General features: G+C 42.4%; 1 protein-coding gene across 2 annotated transcripts in view; it reads left to right on the forward strand.

Annotated features, from left to right (window-relative positions):
* The first annotated feature begins 1463 nt into the window (after positions 1-1463).
* SMPX (small muscle protein X-linked) overlaps positions 1464-23404 on the forward strand; it is a 28839-nt gene continuing 6898 nt past the window's right edge. Inside the window, exons 1-3 of one of the 2 annotated variants that reach the window (XM_039354437.1) lie at positions 1464-1616; positions 5094-5153; positions 8634-8717. In XM_039354437.1, the coding sequence (XP_039210371.1) occupies positions 5115-5153; positions 8634-8717 (123 nt within the window). In that variant the 5' untranslated portion in view covers positions 1464-1616; positions 5094-5114. Of the gene's footprint in view, positions 1617-2452; positions 2551-5093; positions 5154-8633; positions 8718-23404 lie in introns of those variants that run through there. The other variant, XM_039354438.1, reaches the window with a different exon arrangement.

Below are 23404 nucleotides of genomic sequence, written 5' to 3' on the forward strand. Positions count from 1 at the left end.
CTCCTTCCTCCAGGCTATTTCTACTCGTGTGTCTTTCCATATATTTTCAAGGTCTCAGATCCATTCAAGTGCTATTTGAAGGCTTGAGATTGGACAACTAAAGGCTCAGGTGATGAATTGGGCTACCATACTTAACGTTGGTTAAAGGTTAAAGGTAAATCTAGGCCTATTTATAGTTACTCCTTTAATACTGATGGATTAGAAATTAGAAAATTTCTAATTTTCTGTCTAGAGACAATCTGTTAATAAATGGTATAACAGTTTCAGATCTGTGCTGAATATTCATTATATTGCTTCAGTTGAAAATAGCAAAAGTTTTGAAGAATCTCTCAGTCTGGATTTTCTTTTCAACTATAGAAAATAGCATAATAGAGAAGATTTAGTTATGGTTTAAGCATTGATTGATAATTGTATCACGCTACACAAATTTGTAGTTTTCAGTTTTTTTAAAAAAAACTTTTAGTAACATTTACACTGGAAATGGAAAACCTTTGCCTGAAATCCTAGATATGTTGACAATGTTGACAACCATATTACATTATGGATGCCCTCAAAGTGGATTTTTGAGCGAGAAATTCAGAGATGGTTTTGCTTCTTTTGTGTCAGTGTAGTGTATTCAATAAAAGTATTACTTTTAGGAAAAACAATGTCCCAGGAGTTCCTTTCTTGGATTCGCTAGCTGGACATCTGACAATATGACTGATTATAGGCTTTAAGGAAGATTAATTATCACCAAGGCAGTCAAAACAATATTAAGAACAAATCCCCAAAGCCTTGCCTGGGGACAAGCCATGTCCAAACTTCATGTCTGCATGACCTCACCTGTATCTCATGGTCCTCTGGCAATTGAAATGCCTAAGGATAGCCCATGGGACTCCATTCTTGAAATGGGGTTTCAGTCTTATCCCACCTCAGGACACTGTGCAGATACTTATACCTCCATTTTGCAACCCATCCAAAAAAAGTGAGACACATCCCCCTGGTTTCCCATTGCTTCTTCCATCATTTTCTTATACAGAATATCCGTCAAAGAGGTCAAGATGAAATTACAGCAAAAAAAATAATAATTCTAAAATGGTATGCATTGACATTTTGGGGGGGATTGATAATACTGGGAATCATATTCCCATGATTATTTTTCTTCACAAGTAGCCTGAAAATTTGCATGAGGTCTGTTCACCGCAAAAAGTTATACGAGGAGGGGAAAGTTGTTTAATACTATTTACTCAAAACTATTTTAAAAAGCTTCTGACATTTCTACATTGAGAAAATTGCAGCAACGTATTACCTGAAACTGAGCACTGATATATTTTTGCTTGACACTTGAGACCTTTAATTTCAGCTAAGACAGAATGAAGTTACAGGATGAATCTTATTCTATATTTAGGAAGAACAACTGCAAGCTATGACAGGAATTCTCTATTACACTTGGCTTCTGAACATTGCTCTATTCCAGTCCCAGAGGTCCTTTCCCTTGAGAGTATCCACTGCACAAAGAACTTCATCTATTTCACATGAAAGATCTCAGCTGACCTAAGGTGCCTCAGTCAGCAGCAAAAAGAGGTGTAGCATTCACTCTTCTGACGGGCTGGAACTTTTCTGATATAAATAATCAGGTACTGTACTTAATGGGAGTTGAGGAGGGAGGGGGACAGCTTTAAAAAAAAATAAAAGGTTGACTTAGGAAATACATTTATAGCTAGGGAACAAGGATAAGGGCTATTTTGCTGTGAGTGTGGTTCTCTTTATATCAGGTCATTAATGTTTTTCATTAAGTATTACTGCAACTACTGGATATACAGGCAAGAGTTTTTAAATTAAAGAATGTTGTTCTGAGATTTTGCAGTTTCATAAATGTATGTGCTCTTGTATGATTTTCGTAAAAGCCTACTGGGCACAGTTGGTGACAGCTAACCAAACGCATGTTTATTTTTCTCCCTATGGCTTTCTGGACAGCCATGTACAAGTAAGCAAAATTATAATACCAATGTTTGAACCCAGAAATATTAATTTTTCACTGTTAAAATGCTTATCATTAACTCTGGAGTCACAATGACCTTTCATGAAATAAATTGCACTGTGAGCAATAGTTTCGATATAGAATTGTATTCCCCCCTCCTTGCTACTCAGCATAATTTCTATCTAGGTCTTAAAGAAAAAATAATACAGTTCCATTTCATAATATCCATGCCAGTTTTATACATTACAGAAGGGGGAGGTCAGCATGAGAATGATGTCATTTCCAGCTTCTTTTCAATTGCATCTGAGTTGCAGGAGTAGAAAAGATGGATATTAGAGAAGCATCTTGTGCAGGCCTCCACTTCGTCCAAGCAAACTCAAGTAGCTTGGTGCTGAATGACTGCATGTCCTTCAGCACTCTCCGCAGGACTTATTTTTAGACAAGGCAGAGCAGATAAGAGCTTCCCCCCCCCCCCCATTTATTTCTTCCTGTGCCTCATGCTGGATCACAAATCCTAGGGACCTGTGCATGTAAAGTTCAATACTTAACTAAATTACTCCAGTGCACTGCTTTTGGGGGGGTCATAAAGGGTAAGTCATGAGATCAATGTCTGTATGCCTGATAGGACTGGCTTTTTCAGTCATTTAGTTACATTCTGTTTACAATGTAAATGATTTGTTCAGCTTGTTTAAATTTAAAATTATTCAATTACTCATTATCAGACTGCACTATGACCTATGGATTTTCTCAGCCTGGTTTTATGTCTAAAAAGATGTAAGAAAAACACTGAACATTATCCTCCTAATTGTCAATTGTGCCCCAGAGTTCTTCAACAGATGGGGGCAACCCAGTAACTCCAAACAGTCTCAGCTGTCTTTTGGAAGACCCAGAGCTCCCAAAAATTATATCATCAATAATAACAGCTTGGCAATTTCCTACTGATTTCAGTGGGAAAGGATGGAAAATATATAATACACATGTATCTAACGAATGCACATATATGTCAAATTGGCTTAATATACCTATATAAAACTCATCTGCACTCCAAAACCATGTGAAAAGAGGACAAAACATCTTACTCTACATAACACAAAGAGCTTGCAACTATCAGCAACTGAAAAAATTGCTGTTCACACCTGGTTGCAAGTGTGGAAGGGAATGAGTATAGCATCTAGAATCACATTGTTTCAGGTAGTGTGTATGTACTGTGTATGTACACAGAAGAAGCTCCATTGAATTCAGGATAAATGCAGGTAGTAGTATTAGGAAAGAAAAAAGAATTTGTTCCATAAATATAATGGCTGGAGCTACCGAATGTAGTCCAAAACTTATTTAAGGCAACAAGGTGGGATTCTGAACTCACTTTCTTACATTAATTTGATGGCTTAAAAAAGATGTGTATAGAGCAAGGCTGAACTAAAATTTCCAGCATCCCTTTATCACTGACCATACCGGGAGGACGGCTGGGACTTAAAGGCCAAAGCAACTCGTGAACTTCTAATTGGGAATTTGTTTTGAGGGATAAACAGTATAAAGAGTCCATCTTAAATTTCCTGTCTAGTACACCCCTTATATAATTGTGTTGATCAGGCTGCTAATACCTGTAGTTTGTCAATCTTAAAAGGAGCACAAATTCTTCATCCCTAGTGCAAAAGATTTGGTACTTCAGAAATAGTTCATTTTCTTCCCCAACATTGCACTGCTTGTGCGATATTAACATATATGGTGAGATTTCAAGAGCGCTTTGGGTGGAAGGGGAAATATCTCTATGAAAATATGAAAGTACCATCTGTTTCTATTAACTATTAGCCTCTTTCCTGTTCATGCAGTCAAACATAGGGACATAATTCCGTTAATATCTCTATTGCCAAATATAATTAAGCAATTGATGCACTCAAGTAAAAGAGAGGATGGGGATTGCAGTCCAAGAAGATAGTCTATTTTTACTCATCAACATTCTGTTGTCCTGATTTCTCAAGCAGTAATGAGGTCAGTTAAAACTGGCATGGAAGAAAGATTGCCTCTGCTTAAAGTAATCTATACAGTTGTATTACTGAGGAATTTCCATTTTGATTATATTTTATTCTTATCATTTATTTTTAGTCTCAGTTTAAGGTTACATATAGATTTAGAACCTGGCTTCTGGGAAACGGTACATATTCAAGCCATGCCATACAGGTAGTCCTCAACTTATGATCACAATTGTGCTCAAAATTTATGTTGCTAAATGGAAAATTTGTTAAGTGAATTTTGCCCCATTTTATGACTTTTCTTGCCACATTTGTTAAGTGAATCACTGCAGTTGTTAAATTAGTAACACGGTTGTTAAGTGAATCTGGTTTCCCTGTTGACTTTGCTTGTCAGAAGGTTGCAAAAGTTGATCACATGATCCCAGGATACTGCAATTGCCATAAATGTGAGTTGTCAAGTATTCAAATATAAATCACATGACCATGGGGATGATGTAATGGTCATAAGTATGAAAAATGTTCATAAGTCACTTTTTTCAGTGCTGTTGTAACTTTGAATGGTCACTAAATAAACTGTTGTAAGTTGAGGACTACCTGTACTTCAATAGGTACAGTAAGATGGGAAGCTGAATTGAGCATACAGAATGCCACTGCTCTCGCTATTTCTAATGGTCTCTATTCTCTGAATTCCCTTCTTATCAGACCTCTGAGTAGTTTGTTTATCCTCTTTAAGTTACAGTCTACTGAAAGACATGTTCATCAAGAAAACTGGTTCCGTACAGATATATAAGGGTTTTGCAATTCTCTTTTGTAAATTGAAATAAATAGTAAATAAATAATGTAGATAGTTATTAACTTGTGCTTTTGATGGAACATGTGCCCCTTTCCTATTGTGTTGTGAAAGTGATATTTCTCATTGGATGTATTAAAAATTCAATGAGGAATTTCAGATGTTCTAAGTTCCTTGCAGTATTCTGTAGGTGTATCTTAGTAACTCTGAAACTTGAGTCTGAAAGATAATCTGAGCTGATGAATACATAGTTACCAGGAAGCACCATGGTTAAATTATAGATAATAAAACTTTGCTTATAGAATGCCATTACAGCCCATACAGTTTTTGCTATCATTTTTTGTTTCTTTAATTGATTTTGGTTTTTTTGCAGTGAAAACTCTATTGCTTAAGTATGTCAAATCAACGAGCTTCAAATGTCAGAAGCATTCAGGTAAGGTATTTTGTGTGACTGCTTATAAGTAACTACTTAAAATGGAGGAGATATGGAATGATGCTTGGGTTGAAGCTTTAATTCTAGTTAGGAATTATTCTCAATTTGCTAGACATGCAGCTAAATTAATTTGATGAAACAATTTGTTGCATGTCTTACATATTTTTATTAGCCTAAAAAAATAATCACAATGTGCTTTTTTTCCAATATGCTTTGTTCTGTGTTAAACCAATTCAGTGTGTTATCTAAAGTTTTAAGTAGCACTGTCATACACATGCATGCAGTACGTACTTGTGCTGTTTATTTTTCTTTATTCGCCTTGAAAATTAACTTGTCATTTTTAGCATTCTTTTAGCTGATAACTGGAAATAAATCTCTCAATTAAATGTCTATGGAGATTCTCAGCCATCCAGGCCATGATTATCCCAAAGGTGCTTTTTCAAGAGGCAACTGGACTTTCTTGTTTTTCTCTGAAGGTGTTTCACTTCTTTGCTGAAGAAGCTTCTTGGATGAGAAGCAAAACATCTTCAAAGAAAAGCAAGAAAGTCCAGTTGCCGCTTGAAAAAGCTTGTTTGGGACTCTTGGTTAAATACTTGTTATTGTTGTTTCTTGGCAGAAAAATGCTGGCTATTTCATTAAACAGGATATTCCATTTTGCCAGTTGACTAAAGTGGGAGCCTTGACCCTCCAGATAGTATTCAGCTAAAAAACCAAATAGCTTGCTTGTTAGTCATCCTTAGGTAAGGTTGAAGGGTATTTCTGTGAACAAAGGAATAAATATTATTGAAATTAGACATTTTTATTTCCTAGCAGGCCATGTCAGATACCTCTAATTGATTAATAAGTCATCCAGAAAAGTTAGGCCCAGATGAGCTCATCTTAGATGAGGGAATAGATGGGGAACTCATCAAATTTGCAGATGACACCAAACTGACAGGAGTAGCCAACACCCCAGAAGACAAGCTCAGGATCCAGAAAGATCTTGACAGACTTGAACAATGGACCCTATCCAACAAAATGAAATATAATGTGGAGTAAAGCAAGGTTTTACACCTGGGCAGGAAAAACCAAAGATATAAGTACAGATTAGGCGAAACCTGGCTCCAAAACAGTAACTGTGAGAGGGACCTTGGAATCCTAGTGGACAAACATCAGTCATCAGTATCATCTTTACAAAGGAGCAGAGATAAGGCAGATAGCCCCTGACACATTCCTCCCCCTTTTCACACCCAAAGAGATGCATCAAAGATGGAGAGAACAAAGTAAAGGAAATACATCTGTGATTCCCCCTCCCAGCAGAGTGAAACCTCCCCCTCCTATCAGAATGACAGAGCCCCGAAAATATGGATTGGAGAGCACCTGACAGCTCCATTTTACAGTATTGTGGTCAAGCTGGTAATATGATAGTAGATAGTTATCAGCAATTGGAAGACAAATTTTACACCAGCATAGTTATCTGTTAGCTTGGGTATGGGTGATTCCTGTTTAAAATGAGCATAAGGAAGAACCCTTTATTTCTAAATCAATCCCATGATTAACCATGCCTGTATTCTCTGAACCACAGCAAGTAATTTTAGAAGTGTTTTGATAGGTGTGAAATACAAATTCAATGTATTGGTTAAATGCAGTGCTTAAAGGTTCAAGGCTAGTCAATACATTCTATGTATCATGTTTTCCTGAAAATAAGACCTGGTCTTATATATTTTTTGCCTCCAAAAGAGGCACCAGGTCTTATTTTTGGGAGATGTCATACCCGCTTACCTTAAGACTGCTGCAGCCAGACCTCCTATGCCCCGACACCTGTCACACCACTGCCGGAGTTCTGTGGCCACTTGCAGCCTCTCTCAACCAAATGCCATGTGGTTCATTGTGTTGGTGCCGCTGCTCGTGGTAATATGCCATATGGTGCTTCACGCCAGTGCTGCTGTTCATGGCAGGAGGTTGTGTGGCTTGTCGCCCTGGTGCCACCACTCACAGCAGGAGGCCACGTGGCTTATCGCATTGGTGCCACCACTCGTGGCAGGAGGCCACGCAGCATATCGTGAGCAGCAGCACCTGTGTGACGAGCCGAGCAGCCTCCTTCCATGAGCAGCAGCACTGGCATAAAGCACCACCTGGCATTCTGCAGTGGGCAGCAGCACTGGTGTGACAAGCCACATGACCTCCTGCCGCAAGTGGTGGCACCGGCATGAAGTGCCACTTGGCGTCCTGGTGCAAGTGGCAGTACTGGCATGAAGTGCCACCTGGCATCCTGCTATGAGCGGCGGTACCAGCGCAATGTACCATGTGGCATCTGGCAATAGGCAGCCGCAGAAGAACTTGCGCAGTGGTGTGGCAGGTTTTTGGGCCATGGGAGGCCTGGTTGCAGCAGTCCTAAGGTAAATGGGTATGGGGCATATGGGACAGCTCAACCCCCCACTCTCACCCTAGCTTGATTTTTATGTGTGCCGCTCTCCCCCAAACTAGGGCTTATTTTGGGGGGTAAGGCTTATATTAGGCGCACACGTAAAAATCAAGCTAGGGCTTATTTTCAAGCTAGGTTTTATTTTCGGGGAAATACAGTAGGTGCTTTGTAAGAATATTTTAGGAGGTGAAGGCTGTTAATTGGCTGCTGAACCTTACTTTGTATGGTTCAATATACAAACTTTACTTTGTACGAATATGGAAGTTAATACAATTTCTTTTGGCTACTGTATCTGGGAAGCAAAGATCTGAATGACTATTAATGGTTGTCTGGATTTCTGCAGCCTCAATATTGTAGTCCTTTATTCAATTTTGACTGAAACTAAAACTCTTTGCAGGAGTTTAAGAAGCCATATTAACTCCACAAGTAGAAAGTAAAAATTATCTACTCTTGAAGAACAGCAATAGCACTTAGACTTATATACCACTCCATAGTGCTTTGCAACACTCTCTAAGTGGTCTACAGAGTTAGCCTATTGCCTCCAACAATCTGGGTCCTCATTTTACCTACCTTGGAAGGATGGAAGGCTCAGTCAACCTTGAGCCAGTCAGGATCTAACTTCTGGCTATGGGCACAGTTAGCCTGCAATGCTGCATTCTAACCATTGCAATGCTACAGCTGTTTCATATGACAGAGGGACCTGATTTTACAATGACTGTAACCTCAGATAAAAAAGTTGTCCTTTATAGGGAAATGTGAAGAATATAGGGTTTAAATACAAATCACTGTTTCCCTTAAACATGAATATACTAGCACCAGATTATATTTAGCACTAATCTGGTTCCATATAAACAAGGCTCAGGACACTGCCACTGATATGGAAGCTTAAGTTGGGATTTTGCTGTCTAAATTAATCTTATTTTACATCTGTCTAGATTTAAAATAATAAGGCAATTAATAAAAGAGATGAGAAACAAAATATAATTTGCCTGGACAATCAAGAAAACTCCATCTCTTAATTTTTGTAGATCTACTACAATATAACTTCATGCACTGATATGTTCTCCAATTTCCAGGCAAATATCAACATCCCAATGGGAGCACTTTTGCCTGGTGCTGGCCAACCTCCTAAAAGAAAAGAATCTACTGAACCCGAAGAGGTAAGAATAGTATGTGCTTATCTGACTAAACACCACACATTAAATAAGTCTTCTGTTCACCAGTGATATTTCATTCTGTAATATCTCAGGAAAACATTCATTTCATCCATATCACTAGAAAACATAAGTAAACAGTAAGTATAAACATAATCTTCCCACTCTAATATCATTAGCTAATATATGTAAAGGACAGTGTATTTTAGAGTGGTAATATATGGAAGCAATATAAGATCAGCATTAAAATGTTGGTGCCTTGTTTCTGAAGTATTTCCCTGCACATCCTTTCTGTCATATTTTAACTAGAGTATGACATATATTGCATTTTCTGAAGCTATATAAAGATCTTGAGCTATCACTATCTTTCCCTTAGGGCCAATTTTTTTTTTTACATTTTGTGGTATAATAATTGTATTTTAAAAGCAACTATAGAGAGTCCCAGTATGGATCAGAGTGATATTGCTTTGGGCGACACATTTAATAATTTTTTCTTCCACCTCACCTCTCTTCCATGCCTTACCTCCAAGCAGGATCTTCCTGTGTACATTTAAATATGTAGATAACAGTATCTGGAAGGGGGAAGTGCATTGGTTTTATTTTATGTATCAGAGAAATTAAAGACTACATCTGGTACCCAAAGCATTTCTATTCGGTAAAAGTACTAAAATTAAAAGCAGGATGAATGTAGGCAGCAAAGACAGTAATTTACATTCCTGTGGCGCTCTTGTATTTAAGCTCTTGTCCAATAACCATAGCTTATAAGGATCTGCATAGAGATGAATGAAGGGCTGCCACAAGATGATTACTCAATTTTCCTCCAAATCTAACAGAAAAAAGAGCCTGGCCATCAGAGGAATGTGGCTCCACCCACCCCTTGCCCAGTATAGAAAAGCAGCTGTTTCTTCTGACAGTCCTCAATAAGATCGCATTTTTCACCTAAGAATTTTTGTGGATTTATTTGCAAGAATGTTTGAAGGCTTTGCTTATTTGATTAAATGTTGGGTCTGCTGGCTTCTTGAAAATGCTGGGTTATGTGGCACAAACTTCTCATTGTCTGGGTTCTCACTGTCTTCTAATGTCCAGCCTTGACTAAACAAATGTTTCCCAACCTGGTGTTCTCCAGATGTGTTGAGATTATGATTCCAGAATTCTAAGTAACCAAGGTCAAATTCTGGCAATTGTGGTCCCAGCACATGAGGACAATGCCGAGTTGTGGTAGGTTTATATAAACAACAGAGACAGTATAAAGGTAGTAAGAAAAAATTAAAACTACAGGAAATGTAATCATATCTTAAATATATCTTTGTATATTTCTTTAGAGATTTTGAGGGGCTGCATTATGTTCTTCACCTGTTAGGATAGGGATGGGCAACTATGGCAACTTTACGACCTGTGGACTTCAACCAGGAATTCTGGGAGTTGAATTCCACAGATCGTAAAGTTGGCCATAGTTACCCACCTCTGACTTAGGCCCTCCTTGCAACTTTAAATTAAAATCTGGACTAAGCATTACCATAATTTAGCATTTTCACAATACAGAATCTATTCCTTAAATAGGGCTTGCCCTATCATGAGGTAACATGGCCCTATGAGGAACCCTCCCCCCCATCTTTATTAGCAACAACATCTCCCCGTCTTGGAATTCTCTATGTTTTGAAATGTTATAATTTTGTTTTATAATTTTAATAATTCTTAATCTTAAATTATTTTGTTTTAATGCTTAATTTTATTATTAAATTTGACACTGTCCAGAGCCCCTTTCTGAAGGAGAAAGGCAGTGAAGAAACAATTAGTCTAATACAGTAATCGAGAAACTTAATTATATATATGATCTATCTCTATCATCTATCATCTGTCTATCCATGTCTATGTCTATGTCTGTCTGTCTATCTATCTGTCTATCTATCTATCTATCTATCTATCTATCTATCTATCTATCTATCTATCTATCCAGTTTATATATGTGTGTGTATGTGTGTATAACAATCGTGTATACATATTGCAATTTGATCGTGATTCATTCATTCATTCAAATTGTATTGGTTACTCTTTTCAGTATTCAATCCACCACCCATTCATTCTTTACCTTGTCTCTTTTTGTTTTACCACACAGACTTATAGGGCAGAGGTCACCAACCTTTCTCGGTTGGCGGACCGGAGGGAAATGGAGGGGGAAGCATTTTACATGCACGTGTGTGTGGGGGGGGGCACAGGGCCGCAAGCATGTGCACAACATAAATGGGTTGGGGCGAGCACTCGCATGATACTCGCTAGCCTTGTCCTTTCTTGTGTGGCTTACTGCCCCGTTTCCACACCCCAAAGTGCAGTGGCACCCATTTTTCCACTCCACAGTGTGGCGGCAGCCTGTTTTCATGTCCCACAGCACTATGACGTCCCATTTTTGCACCCCAAGGTGAGGCGGTGGCCCGTTTTCATGCTCTGAAGTGCAGCACCATCCAGTTTTCATGCCCCACAGCATGGCAGCATCCCGATTTGCACCCCAAGGTACAGTGGCGGCCCGTTTTCATGCGCTGCAGTGCAGTATCCTGTTTTTGCACCCCATGGCCATAGCACTAACGCAAGTGGGGGTGCGTGTATGCACATGTGCGTGCACTGGCCAGCCTGTCCCACGGCCCAGTGGCCAGAAGGCCATGGCCCACTACCAGGCTGTGGCCCACAACTTGGGGAGCCTTGGTTTAGAATATTTGTAGATAAATATTATAAGGAATGCCCATGGTGAGGTTATAAATGAACTGGTTGGAGAAATAAGAATAGTTTTTTTGAGGCTGCACTGTGGGCTGAGAATATGAATGATTTGTAGCTAAAGATAGCAGACTGTATAACACAGTGAGGATCTAAAATCTTGTCCCACTAGGACAAGCCCATCCTACTTGTGCCAGCAGAGAAGACTTACTTTGGGTCCCATCAGTGAAAGAACTCCAACTATCGGGATCCAGAAGAGCCATCTCTGCTGCAGTGCCAGCCCTTTAGAACATCTTACCTTCTAAGGTGAGATCTGCCCCATCCTCTTATCCTTCTGCAAGAGCCTGAAGACTTGGCTCTGCTAGTTGGCCTGGGGACCACCTCCCCACCCCTTATAATCTGTTTTCTACCATCTTTTTGGCTATCATATTGATGTATTCTTGTTGTGTTCTTTTTCATTGTTTATTTTATTGCTCTATTATTTTACTTCTACTTCTATTGTGTTTACACTTCTTTCATTTTTTTTCCTTTTCATTATTGTAAGCCTCCTAGAGTAGGCCCCCTAAATAAATTTAACAAACAAATGAACAAATAAATATTGGTGTATCCAGGAACAAAGTAATTGGGTTTCAGAAAGTTGAGAGAGCAATTGGAAGTTACATGAAAATTGCAAAAAACAGAGTAGGTATATGAATTTTTAGAATATTTAAAACAGGGATCCCCAATCTGTGGGCCATGACCCGGCATTGGTGCCACGGCTGTGGGGTGCGAAAACAGATGCTGCACTGTGGGGCATGAAAACATGCCACCACGGCGACTCGGGGTGCAGAAACAGGACACCACCACGCTTCAGGACATGAAAACGGGCGACTGCCACACGGGGCACAAAAGCAGGATGCCGCTGCACTGTGAGGATGTGAAAATGGGCTGCTGCCACACCTTGGGGCATGAAAACAGGATGCTGTCATGCTATGGGGTGCAGAAACAGGATGCCGCCGCACCTCAGGGTGCAAAAATGGGATGCTGCTGTACCGTGGGGCATGAAAACGGGATGCTGCCATGCTACAGGGTGCAAAAACAGGCACGGGGAAATGGGGCACAAAAACAGGGCAGACTAGTGAGTATCATACGGGTGCTAGCTCCATCCCATTTGCATCATGCGTGTGCTCGTGGCCCCGTACACACGCCCGTGTAAAATGCTTCCCACTTCCTTTCCTTCCAGTCCATCAACCGAGAAAGATTGGTGACCTCTGTTCTAAACAACCAAGAGGACACAGACAGTTCTTTTACTCTCTGACAATCATTTACTAAGCATCCTATTTATTCTCATGCACATTTTATCTCTATCAAATATTGCTTTTACCATATTCAACAGCCAACCTAAATCTTCATAGTTGTGCAAAAAATCCATAATTCAAGCTTATTTACTTCTCAAGCCTATTTTCACTAAATCAACAATCATAGATAAACATTCTCAGATTCACAAAGTTCCCATTTAAAACATTTACATGGACAATCTTGCTATATTTCAACATAAATGTATGACTTCGTTTTCATTTATTTTTTTAGACACTAACTGTATAATAATAAGACACTAACTGTATAATAATAAGACTGGACAGCCATTTGTCCGAAATGGTGTAGGGTTTCCTGCCTGAGCAGGGGGTTGGACTAGATGACCTCCAAGGTCCCTTCCAACTTTACTACTATTACTATATTACTATAATGGATTCAGTTTCAATATCATTCTGACTTACTATTGTCCTCTTTAACTATTCCTTAGTTATATGTGTACAGAGGAATACATTTACCCTTAAATTGTATATTAGAAACTATTATTAAGCAGATACCAACAGACAGCATTTTTAGTCTTTCTTATATCTCTATTGGCCCAATAACATTTCATATTCCCACTCATTCTTTCATGTTTCTGGATAGCATTAATTCGATATGTTACATATTTTTTCTTAAAACTCATTTCTAATTTCCCCATTATCTCCATTCATAGGAGTATAATATGCAGTTATCCCAAGTTACAGATTTCTACTTTCATATACATCCACAACAATTTAGATAAAAGAGGAGATGGAGTTGCACTATATATAAGAAATAACTACATCTCTACAAAATAGAGCACAACAATGCTGAAAACTATCTTGAATGCATTTGGGTCAATATAAAAGGGGGGTAAATGACATTGCCATAGATGTATACTATAGGCCACCCAACCAAACAGAGGAAATAGATGGACTTTTTGCGAGTCAGTTAATTAAGGTATGTAGGAAGCATATTACAATAGTAAAGGGGGACTTTAACTACCCTGACATCAACTGGGAGACAAATTCTGCACCAAGTAGAAGATCAAACAAGTTCCTGACAAACCTAGCAGATACCTTTGTCTCCCCAAAAGTAGAGACGGGAACTAGGGGATCAGCCATATTGGACTTAATTCTCAGTAACAGAGATGAAATGATAGAAGGTGTTGAAGGTCCAGGAGCCTTTGGGGGGGGGGGAGTGATCATGCAATATTGGAATTCAACATTATACAAGCCCAAGCAATAAAACTATCACGATTGTCCGAGGTCGTCCCGATGAACACAGAGCAGGAATGCCGGCACAAGGTGCAATCATCAAATGAAGTTATTCATTGACAAGTTTAAAGTCAGCACTGGGATTGGTCATCTCCCAGTGTCTTATATAAGAGTGCCACACCCCGTACTCCCACCCCCCGATGCAAACCAACATCCGCCCTAAACCTGTATAAACCCCTCCCTCTGGCCCCTATGCCCTTCTGCTAACTGGAGCCTGTTACCCTGCTGCTACCCGACACGGCCGCCCGCACCCACGTTCATGCCTCCACTGGTTTCTGGGTCATCATTGCTCCAGTGGTGGTCTGCCCAGTCACGTATAACAGCCTTTTGGCGACTGCTCGCATCTCCGTCGGCCCATCGCCTCGGCAAGCTGGCACCACCTGGCTCCGCTCTCCCAAGCCGAGCGCTACCTGGCTCCGCCCTCCCGAGCCGGGCTCTCTGTAGCCTTCGTCAGTGTTTGGTATGTCTGCTCTCGACCTCCGTACGTTAACAGACTCCCGGGGCATGATAGGAGGTGGGACCGAAGGCGTCGTTCTTGGCCGCTGGGATGGCATCGGCGGCTCTCCGGTACTTTCCCTACACCTGGCAGCTCGCGGCATTAAGCGTTGCACTGTATCACCCCCCCCCCCGTGAATGGCAACCCCCGCAGGGCTTGACATGTGGTCCCCTCTACCATGGCACCTCCTGGAAGAGAAAAGGAGAATGAATACATGTTATTGCAACCGTCCCTCCCTGGTTTCCCCGGCCACTTGCGATGGAATGCCCTAATTAACCGGGGGGCTTGTATGTCCTCCTCCCTGGCCCATGTTGCCTCCGAAAGGGGGTATCCTTTCCACCGGAGGAGGTATTGTAACCGGCCTCGCTGAATTCGGGAATCCAAAACCTCTTGGACCTCGTACTGGGACCCCGTAACTGACCCTGGTGCTGTGGACATGGGTGAAACCCCATGTACTGGTTTTAGGAGACTGCTATGGAACACGGGGTGTACCCTCCCAAGAAATGGGGGCAATCGTAACCGAACAGTTACTGGATTGATTACTTTAACTATTCATAATAGGCCCACGTATTTGGGACCCAATTTTCTACAGGGTACTTGCAACCAAAGATATTTTGTGGACAAGTACACCCAATCTCCTTCCGAAAAGGCTCGTGTGCCGCCCTTTTCCTGTCGGCTTGTATCTTCACTGTTCTCTCTGCTTGTGTCAATGCCTCTTTGACCCTCCCCCACAGCCCGCTACCTGTGTCATCCATGCTTGAGGGGTATGTGACGCGTCTTCTCCCTGTGGCCACTCAGGGATGGGGACTAATTCGACCCCATGTACCACCTTGAAAGGGGTGAACCCTGTGCTGCTGTGCACCGTGTTGTTATACGCCACTTCAGCAAACGGTCTACCCAATCCGTTTGCTGATAGGTGACATAGCTGCGGAGATACCGCTCGACCATCGCATTTGCTCGTTCCGCAGCCCCATTGGTGCTGGGGTGGTATGCAGAACTGAGCCCTTGCGATGATCCCACCAAGCGGATGAAGTCCCGCCAAAATTGGGCGGTGAATTGTACTCCACGATCTGAAATGATTCGTCAGGGTATCCCATGGAGGCGATAGATGTGCTATAGAAAAAGTCTTGCTAATCGACGAGCCGATGGTAAACCTTTGCACGGGATGAAGTGTGCCTGCTTGGAAAAAAGATCGACCACTGTCCAGATTACATTTTATCCTCAGTTTTCTGGCAGTTCCACCACGAAATCCATGGCGATCTCCTCCCAGGGTCGGGTTGGGTCAGCCACCTTCTGCAATAAGCCCATGGGCTTCCCCACCTGGGGTTTAGCACTGGCACACACATGACATCCTTTCATATACGTTTCTACATCTGATCTTAGCTTTAGCCACCAAAATTGCTGGCGTATTAAATGTAATGTCTTTAGAAACCCAAAATGGCCAGCTAGCTTTGAATCGTGGCCCTGCTGGAGCACGGTCTGTCGTAAACTACTAGGAACATACATCTTATCTCCTTTCCAGGCCAACCCCTCTCTTTGAGTTAAGATCCCTGGATGGGCCTGTAACCACGTATCAATGCCCATAGCAGCCCGTAGTTATGTTAGCCCATCACCCCCTCCCCGTATGCGAAACTATTCTGGCCGCCCCTTGGCTATAGGGGGGCATTATCGCTTGTACCACTTCCTCCCTTTTACTGTGGTACTGCGGCATGTGGGATAATGCGTCAGCTAAGACGTTTTTCTCCCCTGGCACATACTTCAGGGTAAATTTGAACCGGACAAAATATTGAGCCCATCGGACGTGTTTGGGTGCTAGATGTCTTGGTGTTTGTAACGCCTCCAGATTCTTATGGTCTATCCAGACCTCAAAAGGTATTGTTGCTCCTTCCAACAGGTGTCTCCAAGTAGTAAGGGCCCAGCATACTGCGAAAGCCTCTTTCTCCCAGATGGCCCAACCCCGTTCAGTCGCAGTAAATTTGCGTGAGGTATAAGCGCACGGATGTAATACTCCCTATTTATTCTTTTGAAGCAGCACCGCCCCAACAGCCACATCACTGGCGTCAGCCTGCACTACAAACGGAGTATCTAGGTTTGGATGACATAGCACAGGTTCCCCAGCGAACAGTGACTTCAGGCTTTCAAAAGCTTTTTGACATGTCATCGTCCACTCTAACAATTGGCCCGGCTGGGGTTTATTGGTTAAATGCTTTGTCCGTAACAGCTCCGTCAGGGGGTGAACAACGGCGGCAAAGGAGGGGATAAATTGCTGGTAGAAATTTGCAAATCCCAGAAAACTTTGCAGTTGCTGTCGTGTTTTGGGAGCTTGCCATTCTAACACAGTCTTTACTTTATTAGGATCCATTTCTATCCCGTCTCCCAAGATCCAATAACCCAAATAGTCTAGACGCCTTTGATGGAATTCGCATTTCGACAGCTTTATGTAGAGGTGGGCGTCAAGGAGTTTTCTTAGTACTTGCTTAACGAGGATGATGTGTTCCTCTATAGTAGGAGTATAGATCAGGATATCATCGAGGTAAACAAGGACCCCCCCAATACAAGTGCTCATGCCACACTTGATTAATCAACTGCATGAACACTGCAGGGGCTCCCTGTAGACCAAATGGCATGACGCGGAACTGGAAACTACCGAGTGGACAATTGAAAGCTGTTTTCCATTCGTCGCCATGCTTGATTCGCACCCTGTAGTATGCCTCACGTAGATCTAATTTGGTGAATACTCTTCCTTTTCCCAAATGCGCTAACAGGTCTTTCATAAGCGGAAGAGGATATAGATGTTCAACACAAACTGCATTCAGACCCCGGAAGTCAACGCACAACCGCAGTGACCCATCCTTCTTTTCCTTAAAGAGTACTGGAGCAGCTACCCGTGAACGAGCTGGCTGAATAAACCCCCGTTCCAGATTCTGGTCAATATATCTTCGTAGTTCCTCGAGTTCTTTTGGTGCCATGGCGTACATCCGGGGCTTAACCAAGCCATAACCTCTGGTAGCCCCCCTCCCACCAAATGGTAGGAGCCCACTTATCTAACCAGGCCAAATCCAATATCACCGCTTCAGTCATAATGAGAGCAACGAAGGACCCTCCAATGTGTTCCTAGGTCTAAGCGAACTGGCTTGGTAACATGGGTAGCCGGTACTCCTCCTAATAATGACCTGTTTACCTGCTCAAAACGGATAGGTTGTGTTAATCTGTGCAGTCTAATATTGCTCGCCACTGCTGCTGCCCTACTAATTAGACACTGTGTACACCTGGTGTCGATAAGTGCTTGACATTCTTTCCGAACCCCAGTCTGAGGACTTGTCAATGTTATTGGTAGAATGAATGGGCTTATAGGGTCACTCACCATTGGATCATCTGCTATATCATCGGGACTGTCATCATCTGCTGCTCGATACCTCGCCAATGCTATTATCTCCTCTGCCACTGGAGGTCCTCACTGCGGCCCTGGATGTGGATGCTGTTTCGCCGCCTTTGACTGTTCCGCACCTTTCTTTGGAGTAGTGAACCCTCCAGGTGGTGTGGGGTTTCGTGGGCTTGGTGCTAGACATTCAGCTGCCCGGTGCCCTGGTTGATTGCACCGAAAACAGCAAAATGCAGCCCCAACAGAGGGACTGGGAACCTTTGGTGTTGCTGCCCGTGGGGCCTGCTCTCCCTCTTTTGGCTTCCCCACCGGCCTACGCAGTCAGCTGGCGTCCCCCACCCCTCTTTGAAACTCCTTGAGGCTTGTATCCAGGTCTATGGCTACTTTGAACCACTCCGGTAATTGGTTTGGTACACCACAATATACACAGGCTTGGCATAGATCATAATCAAGGCCTGCCCTAAAATGGTGGACCAGTAACCATTCTGGCCAGGAAGAACACAACCGGCCCGCCAACCGGCGGAAATCGCAAACGTACTCTCTTGCGGGCCGACCTCGATCCAGGGACAGGACCTCTGCTTCTGCTCTCCGAAGATGTGATGTATCCTCAAACTTTGCATGCAGAGCCTCCAAAAACAAACCTGTGCTACCCAGTTCCTGGGCGTGATCACTATAGAGGTCGGCAGCCCATGCTGCCACCTCTTCTCGCAAAGCGGCTGTGACCGCCACCACCATTGCCCAAGGAGATGTATATAACCGGGCATGGTGGTCCAGATGATTGATCACATGGCCCAAGAACATGGCTAGTTGGTCAGGATTTCCATCAAATGTTAAGGCTATGGGTGGGGGACCCCATATACCTCCCACAGGCCATGGTGTTGTTGGTTGACCAGCAAACCCAATTGTGCTGGCCGCAGCAGTTACCCTGCCAGTCCCAGAACCAGGGTCCTGTGACCCTGATGCTCTCCCTGTGGTCAGGCCCCCAGTATGCAATCCTGGGCCTCCAGAGCGTGTCACTCTGGATGGAGCAACTGTTCCACTTAACACAGGACCTGTGGCGCCTGGAATGCTCACATGCAGTGCCAGACGAAGTCGTGGACTGCTCAACCGAAAACGGGACGACGCGGGGCGTCCTGATGAGCTATCTTCTGGTTGCCACACCCCGGGACCTTGGTAGCTGGACCCGCCAAACCGATCCCGCAATCTCTCCATTGGGTCCAAGCCGAGGGCAGTTGTATAATTCCAGTCCTCCTCTTCGTCCCCCGTAGCCCGTCTTTCCCTCCATTCCATGTGCGCAAGCCTGGCACTTGGTGTAAGCAACTGTTCAACATCCACACGAGCCACAGCCGGGCTCTGCCACCACTCTTCATGGGCTATTGGAGCCGGGGCCTTCTCAACCCCACCCAAAGGAGCCCTGGATGGTGCTATCTTCAGCCTTACCACCGGCTGTTCTTCCTCAACCACCACAGCTGGTTTAGGGTCTACTACCCCCCCCTTGGGCTGCTTCCTCCGTTTGCTGGGATGCTTCCTGGGTACCCTCAGCCATTCTTCCAGAAAGGGACAGGGAAAGGCGAGTAAAGAAGTAGAGGAGTGCTGACTTACTATCACGATTGTCCGAGGTCGTCCCGAGGAACAGAGAGCTGGAACGCCGGCACAAGGTGCAATCATCAAACAAAGTTTATTCATTGACAAGTTTAAAGTCAGCACTGGGAGTGGTCATCTCCCAGTTCCTTATATAAGAGTGCCACACCCCGTACTCCCACCCCCCAGTGCAAACCAACATCCGCCCTAAACCTGTATAAACCCCTCCCTTTGGCCCCTATGCCCTTCCGCTAATTGGAACCTGCTACCCTGCTGCTACCCGACACGGCCGCCTGCACCCACGTTCATGCCTCCACTGGTTTCTGGGTCACCATTGCTCCAGCGGTGGTCTGCCCAGTCACGTATAACAGCCTTTTGGCGACTGCTCGCATCTCCATCGGCCCGTTGCCTCGGCAAACTGGTGCCGCCTGGCTCCGCTCTCCCGAGCCAAGCGCTACCTGGCTCCGCCCTCCTGAGCCAGGCTCGCTGTAGCCTTCGTCAGTGTTTGGTATGTCTGCTCTCGACCTCCGTACGTTAACAGACTCCCGGGGCATGATGAGAGGTGGGACTGGAGGCGTCATTCTTGGCCGCTGGGATGGTGTCGGCGGCTCTCCAGTGCTTTCCCTACACCCGGCAGCTCACGGCGGTAAGCGTTGCACTGTGTCACACACACCCCCTGTGAATGGCAACCCCCGCAGGGCTTGAGTCTTGGACTTTAAGAGACCTAATTTCAATAAACTTGGGAAGGATTCCATGGATGAGAATCCACAAGGGGAAAACAACTCAAGAAAATTGGGAAATTTTGAAAAGTGAGATTATAAAAACCCAGTCTAGCACAATACCAATGAAGAACAAAAAATAACACCCCTCCCAAAAAACCCAGCATGGCTGCATAAAGAAGAGGGAGTCAAACTATTCTCCAAAGCACCTGAGGGCAGGACAAGAAGCAATGGATGGAAACTAATCAAGGAGAGAAGCAACCTAGAAATTTCCTGACAGAACAATTAACAAATGGAACAATTTGCCCCCAGAAGTTGTGAATACTCCAACACCAGATGTTTTTAAGAAGAGATTGGACAACCATTTGTCTGAAATGTTATAGGGTTTCCTGCCTAAGCAGGGGGTTGGACTAGAAGACCTCCAAGGTCCCCCTTTACTCCAACTCTGTCATTCTATTCTATTCTATTCTATTCCATTCCATTCCATTCTTGACAGTATTTCATATTTTCTGACATAATTTTAGCTGTTTTATTCGTTAATAAAATCTACACCTTCATTTCTCCGCTTATATTTATCAATTTCACTCCATAAGATCAGACGCTTTCATTCAGAATTATTGCATACTTTTCCTTTAAAAAAATCACAGGCATGCATTGTTCATGTGTTAATACATGCCTCTTATAATCAGGGCTTTTTTTGTCATAGAATGCCCAGAATGGAGTTCCGGCACCTTTTTTGGATGGAACCTTGTAGGGTAGGCAAGGCGGGTTATATGACATGTGTGAGTTCCGGCACCTTTTTTTTTTTTCAAAAAAAGCACTGCTTATAGTTGAAATTGCAATATTGTCTAGTCAGCAGCCAAAATAATAATTGCCCAATATTGAAATAATCTAGATAGCACAGCCACTGAGATGTGAATTGACAAGGCCTCTTTAAGTGACAATATGGTATAATTTACGTATATGGTAAATTTGTAAATGTATAGTGCCTGTCTCTTTATTTACATTGTAGTGGGGTGTAGTGGTTTTTGTATTTTTATATCTTTTTTATTCTGTGTGTCTTGGGTTTATGTTAATATAGATACCTTATATTGTTTTTTTAATCATAATTCAACAAAAATATTTTTTAAAAAAACTTTCCAAATTGCAATTCCATGTAGTGTGACGATCAACAGATGGACCTTCACCACCTATCCTGGTGGTGGTCAACCAAGGCATTCAGATAAAGAGTAGATAAGATTACTAGCCTTAGTCATAGCTATGCTATATGCACATTCCTGATAATGGTAAGGATGCTACCAGTTATTTTTGGCATATTTTGACCAGAATGTTACAAGCACAACCACAGTCCAGTTTTTTTTCTGAACATACTTTTGTAATTTATACAAGGAGGATCTCTAATCTGGAGACTACCTTACAAGCCAGCAACAATTGCCCATATTCCAAAAACTCAGAGGTTATGCACTATATTCTCAGGATGTCACCAGTATAGGAAAATTGGAGTTTCCATTAGAATTGCTTAGCAAAGAGGTCTAAAGTAGTGCTTTGATATAAATATGGTTAATACAGATTGGTTTCTCATAATTCCATAATTGAGGATCATCTAGTGAAAGAGAACAGTGTAACGCTATCAGTTCTTCCTTTGAGTTATCCAAAGGACAAATAAAGACTCTAAGTTAATGGCCTGTATCCCATGCCTCATGATTTCTGAAAACAAAAGAAATAATAATAATAATAATAATACCCCCAGTGAGGCACTACCTTGACGTGGTTGTGGGGCTTGTGTACTCTGAGGAAGATGAGAGCTATGCCAGAGGTTCAACCATACTGGACAGGTCTCATCAGAGGAGTCAGACAAAGAGTGTCTCTCCCATAAAAAATATGGTGAGACGTAAATTTCAGAATGCCATACCGACTCGGACGTCACCCGGGTTAACAAGGTCCGCGCTAGATATTGGAGTTCCTGGATATCTGGTGAAAAATGGGTTACAGGACTCAGGACTGTTGGCTGAGCAACCAGGGCCAGCAGCTGCAGAACTACTGGAAGAAAAGGTGTTTACCCGTCGCAGATACACAGTGATGGAAAACAAAGAAATAATGATCTGTTACTACAGATCAAGTCCAACAAGATGAGGATATCTAAAACGAATGCACCAATTCTGGAAAGAACAACATCCAGAATCAGAAATAACAGAACAGAGACTAGCAGATCAACGCCAATTTATAACACGAAATAAAGTATTTACAGAAACAGAATTGGACGAACTGCAAAGGTTTACCCAGGGCAAAGAAATCAAAGCCTTACAAGAAGTAATTCAGAATGTAGAGGCAAACCAGGGGGAGTTGGCAGTGAAAGAATCCAGTAGAGATATACAACTGTTCTCATTTGGAAACCAGGCACCTCTTCCTCAGGAAGAACAAAACCCTCTAACTAAAGAAATAAAAGAATTGAAACAAAGAATAATTGAGCATCTAGAACAGCACAAAAACAACAGAATAAGGCTGCCTGCATTGAAGCTTGTTCCAAAGAAACAGCTAGCACAAGCATTAAAAGATGCAAATACTGCAATAGCAAGTATAAGCACCAATTCACTGCAAGAAACAAACCAACTAATGTACAGCACAGCTGCAGTTATAACAGAATACCTGGGATGTAAAATCAACAAAAAAGAAAAACAAACAAACAGTGCACCAGAAAAATGGAAGGTTAGACTAGAAAATAAGATCAGCAAGTTAAGATCACATGCAAGCAAGCTAGAACAGATGAAAGAAAAGAAGCTGAAGAACAAGAAGACCAAAGAATACCTAATCAAGAAATACCACTTAGAAACAAGGAAGATCAAGGAAGCACTGGAAATAATAAAGCAACAAATAACAGCTATAGCCAGGAAAATCAGTAGATATGAAGCTCGAATTGCAAACTATAGGCAGAACCTCCAATTTCAATCCAATCAGAAACGTTTCTACCAATCCATCAATGGAGAAACTGCAAGGAATCAGTCAGTACCTGACAAGGAAGAAACAGTGCAGTTCTGGAAGCAGATATGGGATAATCCAAAAGAAATACAACAAGGATGCGCTTGGTTAAAAGAGGTGGATGCAAATAAAACAGAAGTTGAAATGAAAGAACTAGTAATAACAACAAAAATGGTAGAAAAAAGAGCAAAGAAAATCAAAAATTGGTCAGCACCAGGTGAAGATGAACTGCATGGGTTTTG

The sequence above is a fragment of the Crotalus tigris genome, unplaced genomic scaffold (genome assembly GCF_016545835.1).
Source record: "Crotalus tigris isolate CLP2741 ecotype Arizona unplaced genomic scaffold, ASM1654583v1 scf7180000018553.2237530, whole genome shotgun sequence".
NCBI lineage: Eukaryota > Metazoa > Chordata > Lepidosauria > Squamata > Viperidae > Crotalus > Crotalus tigris.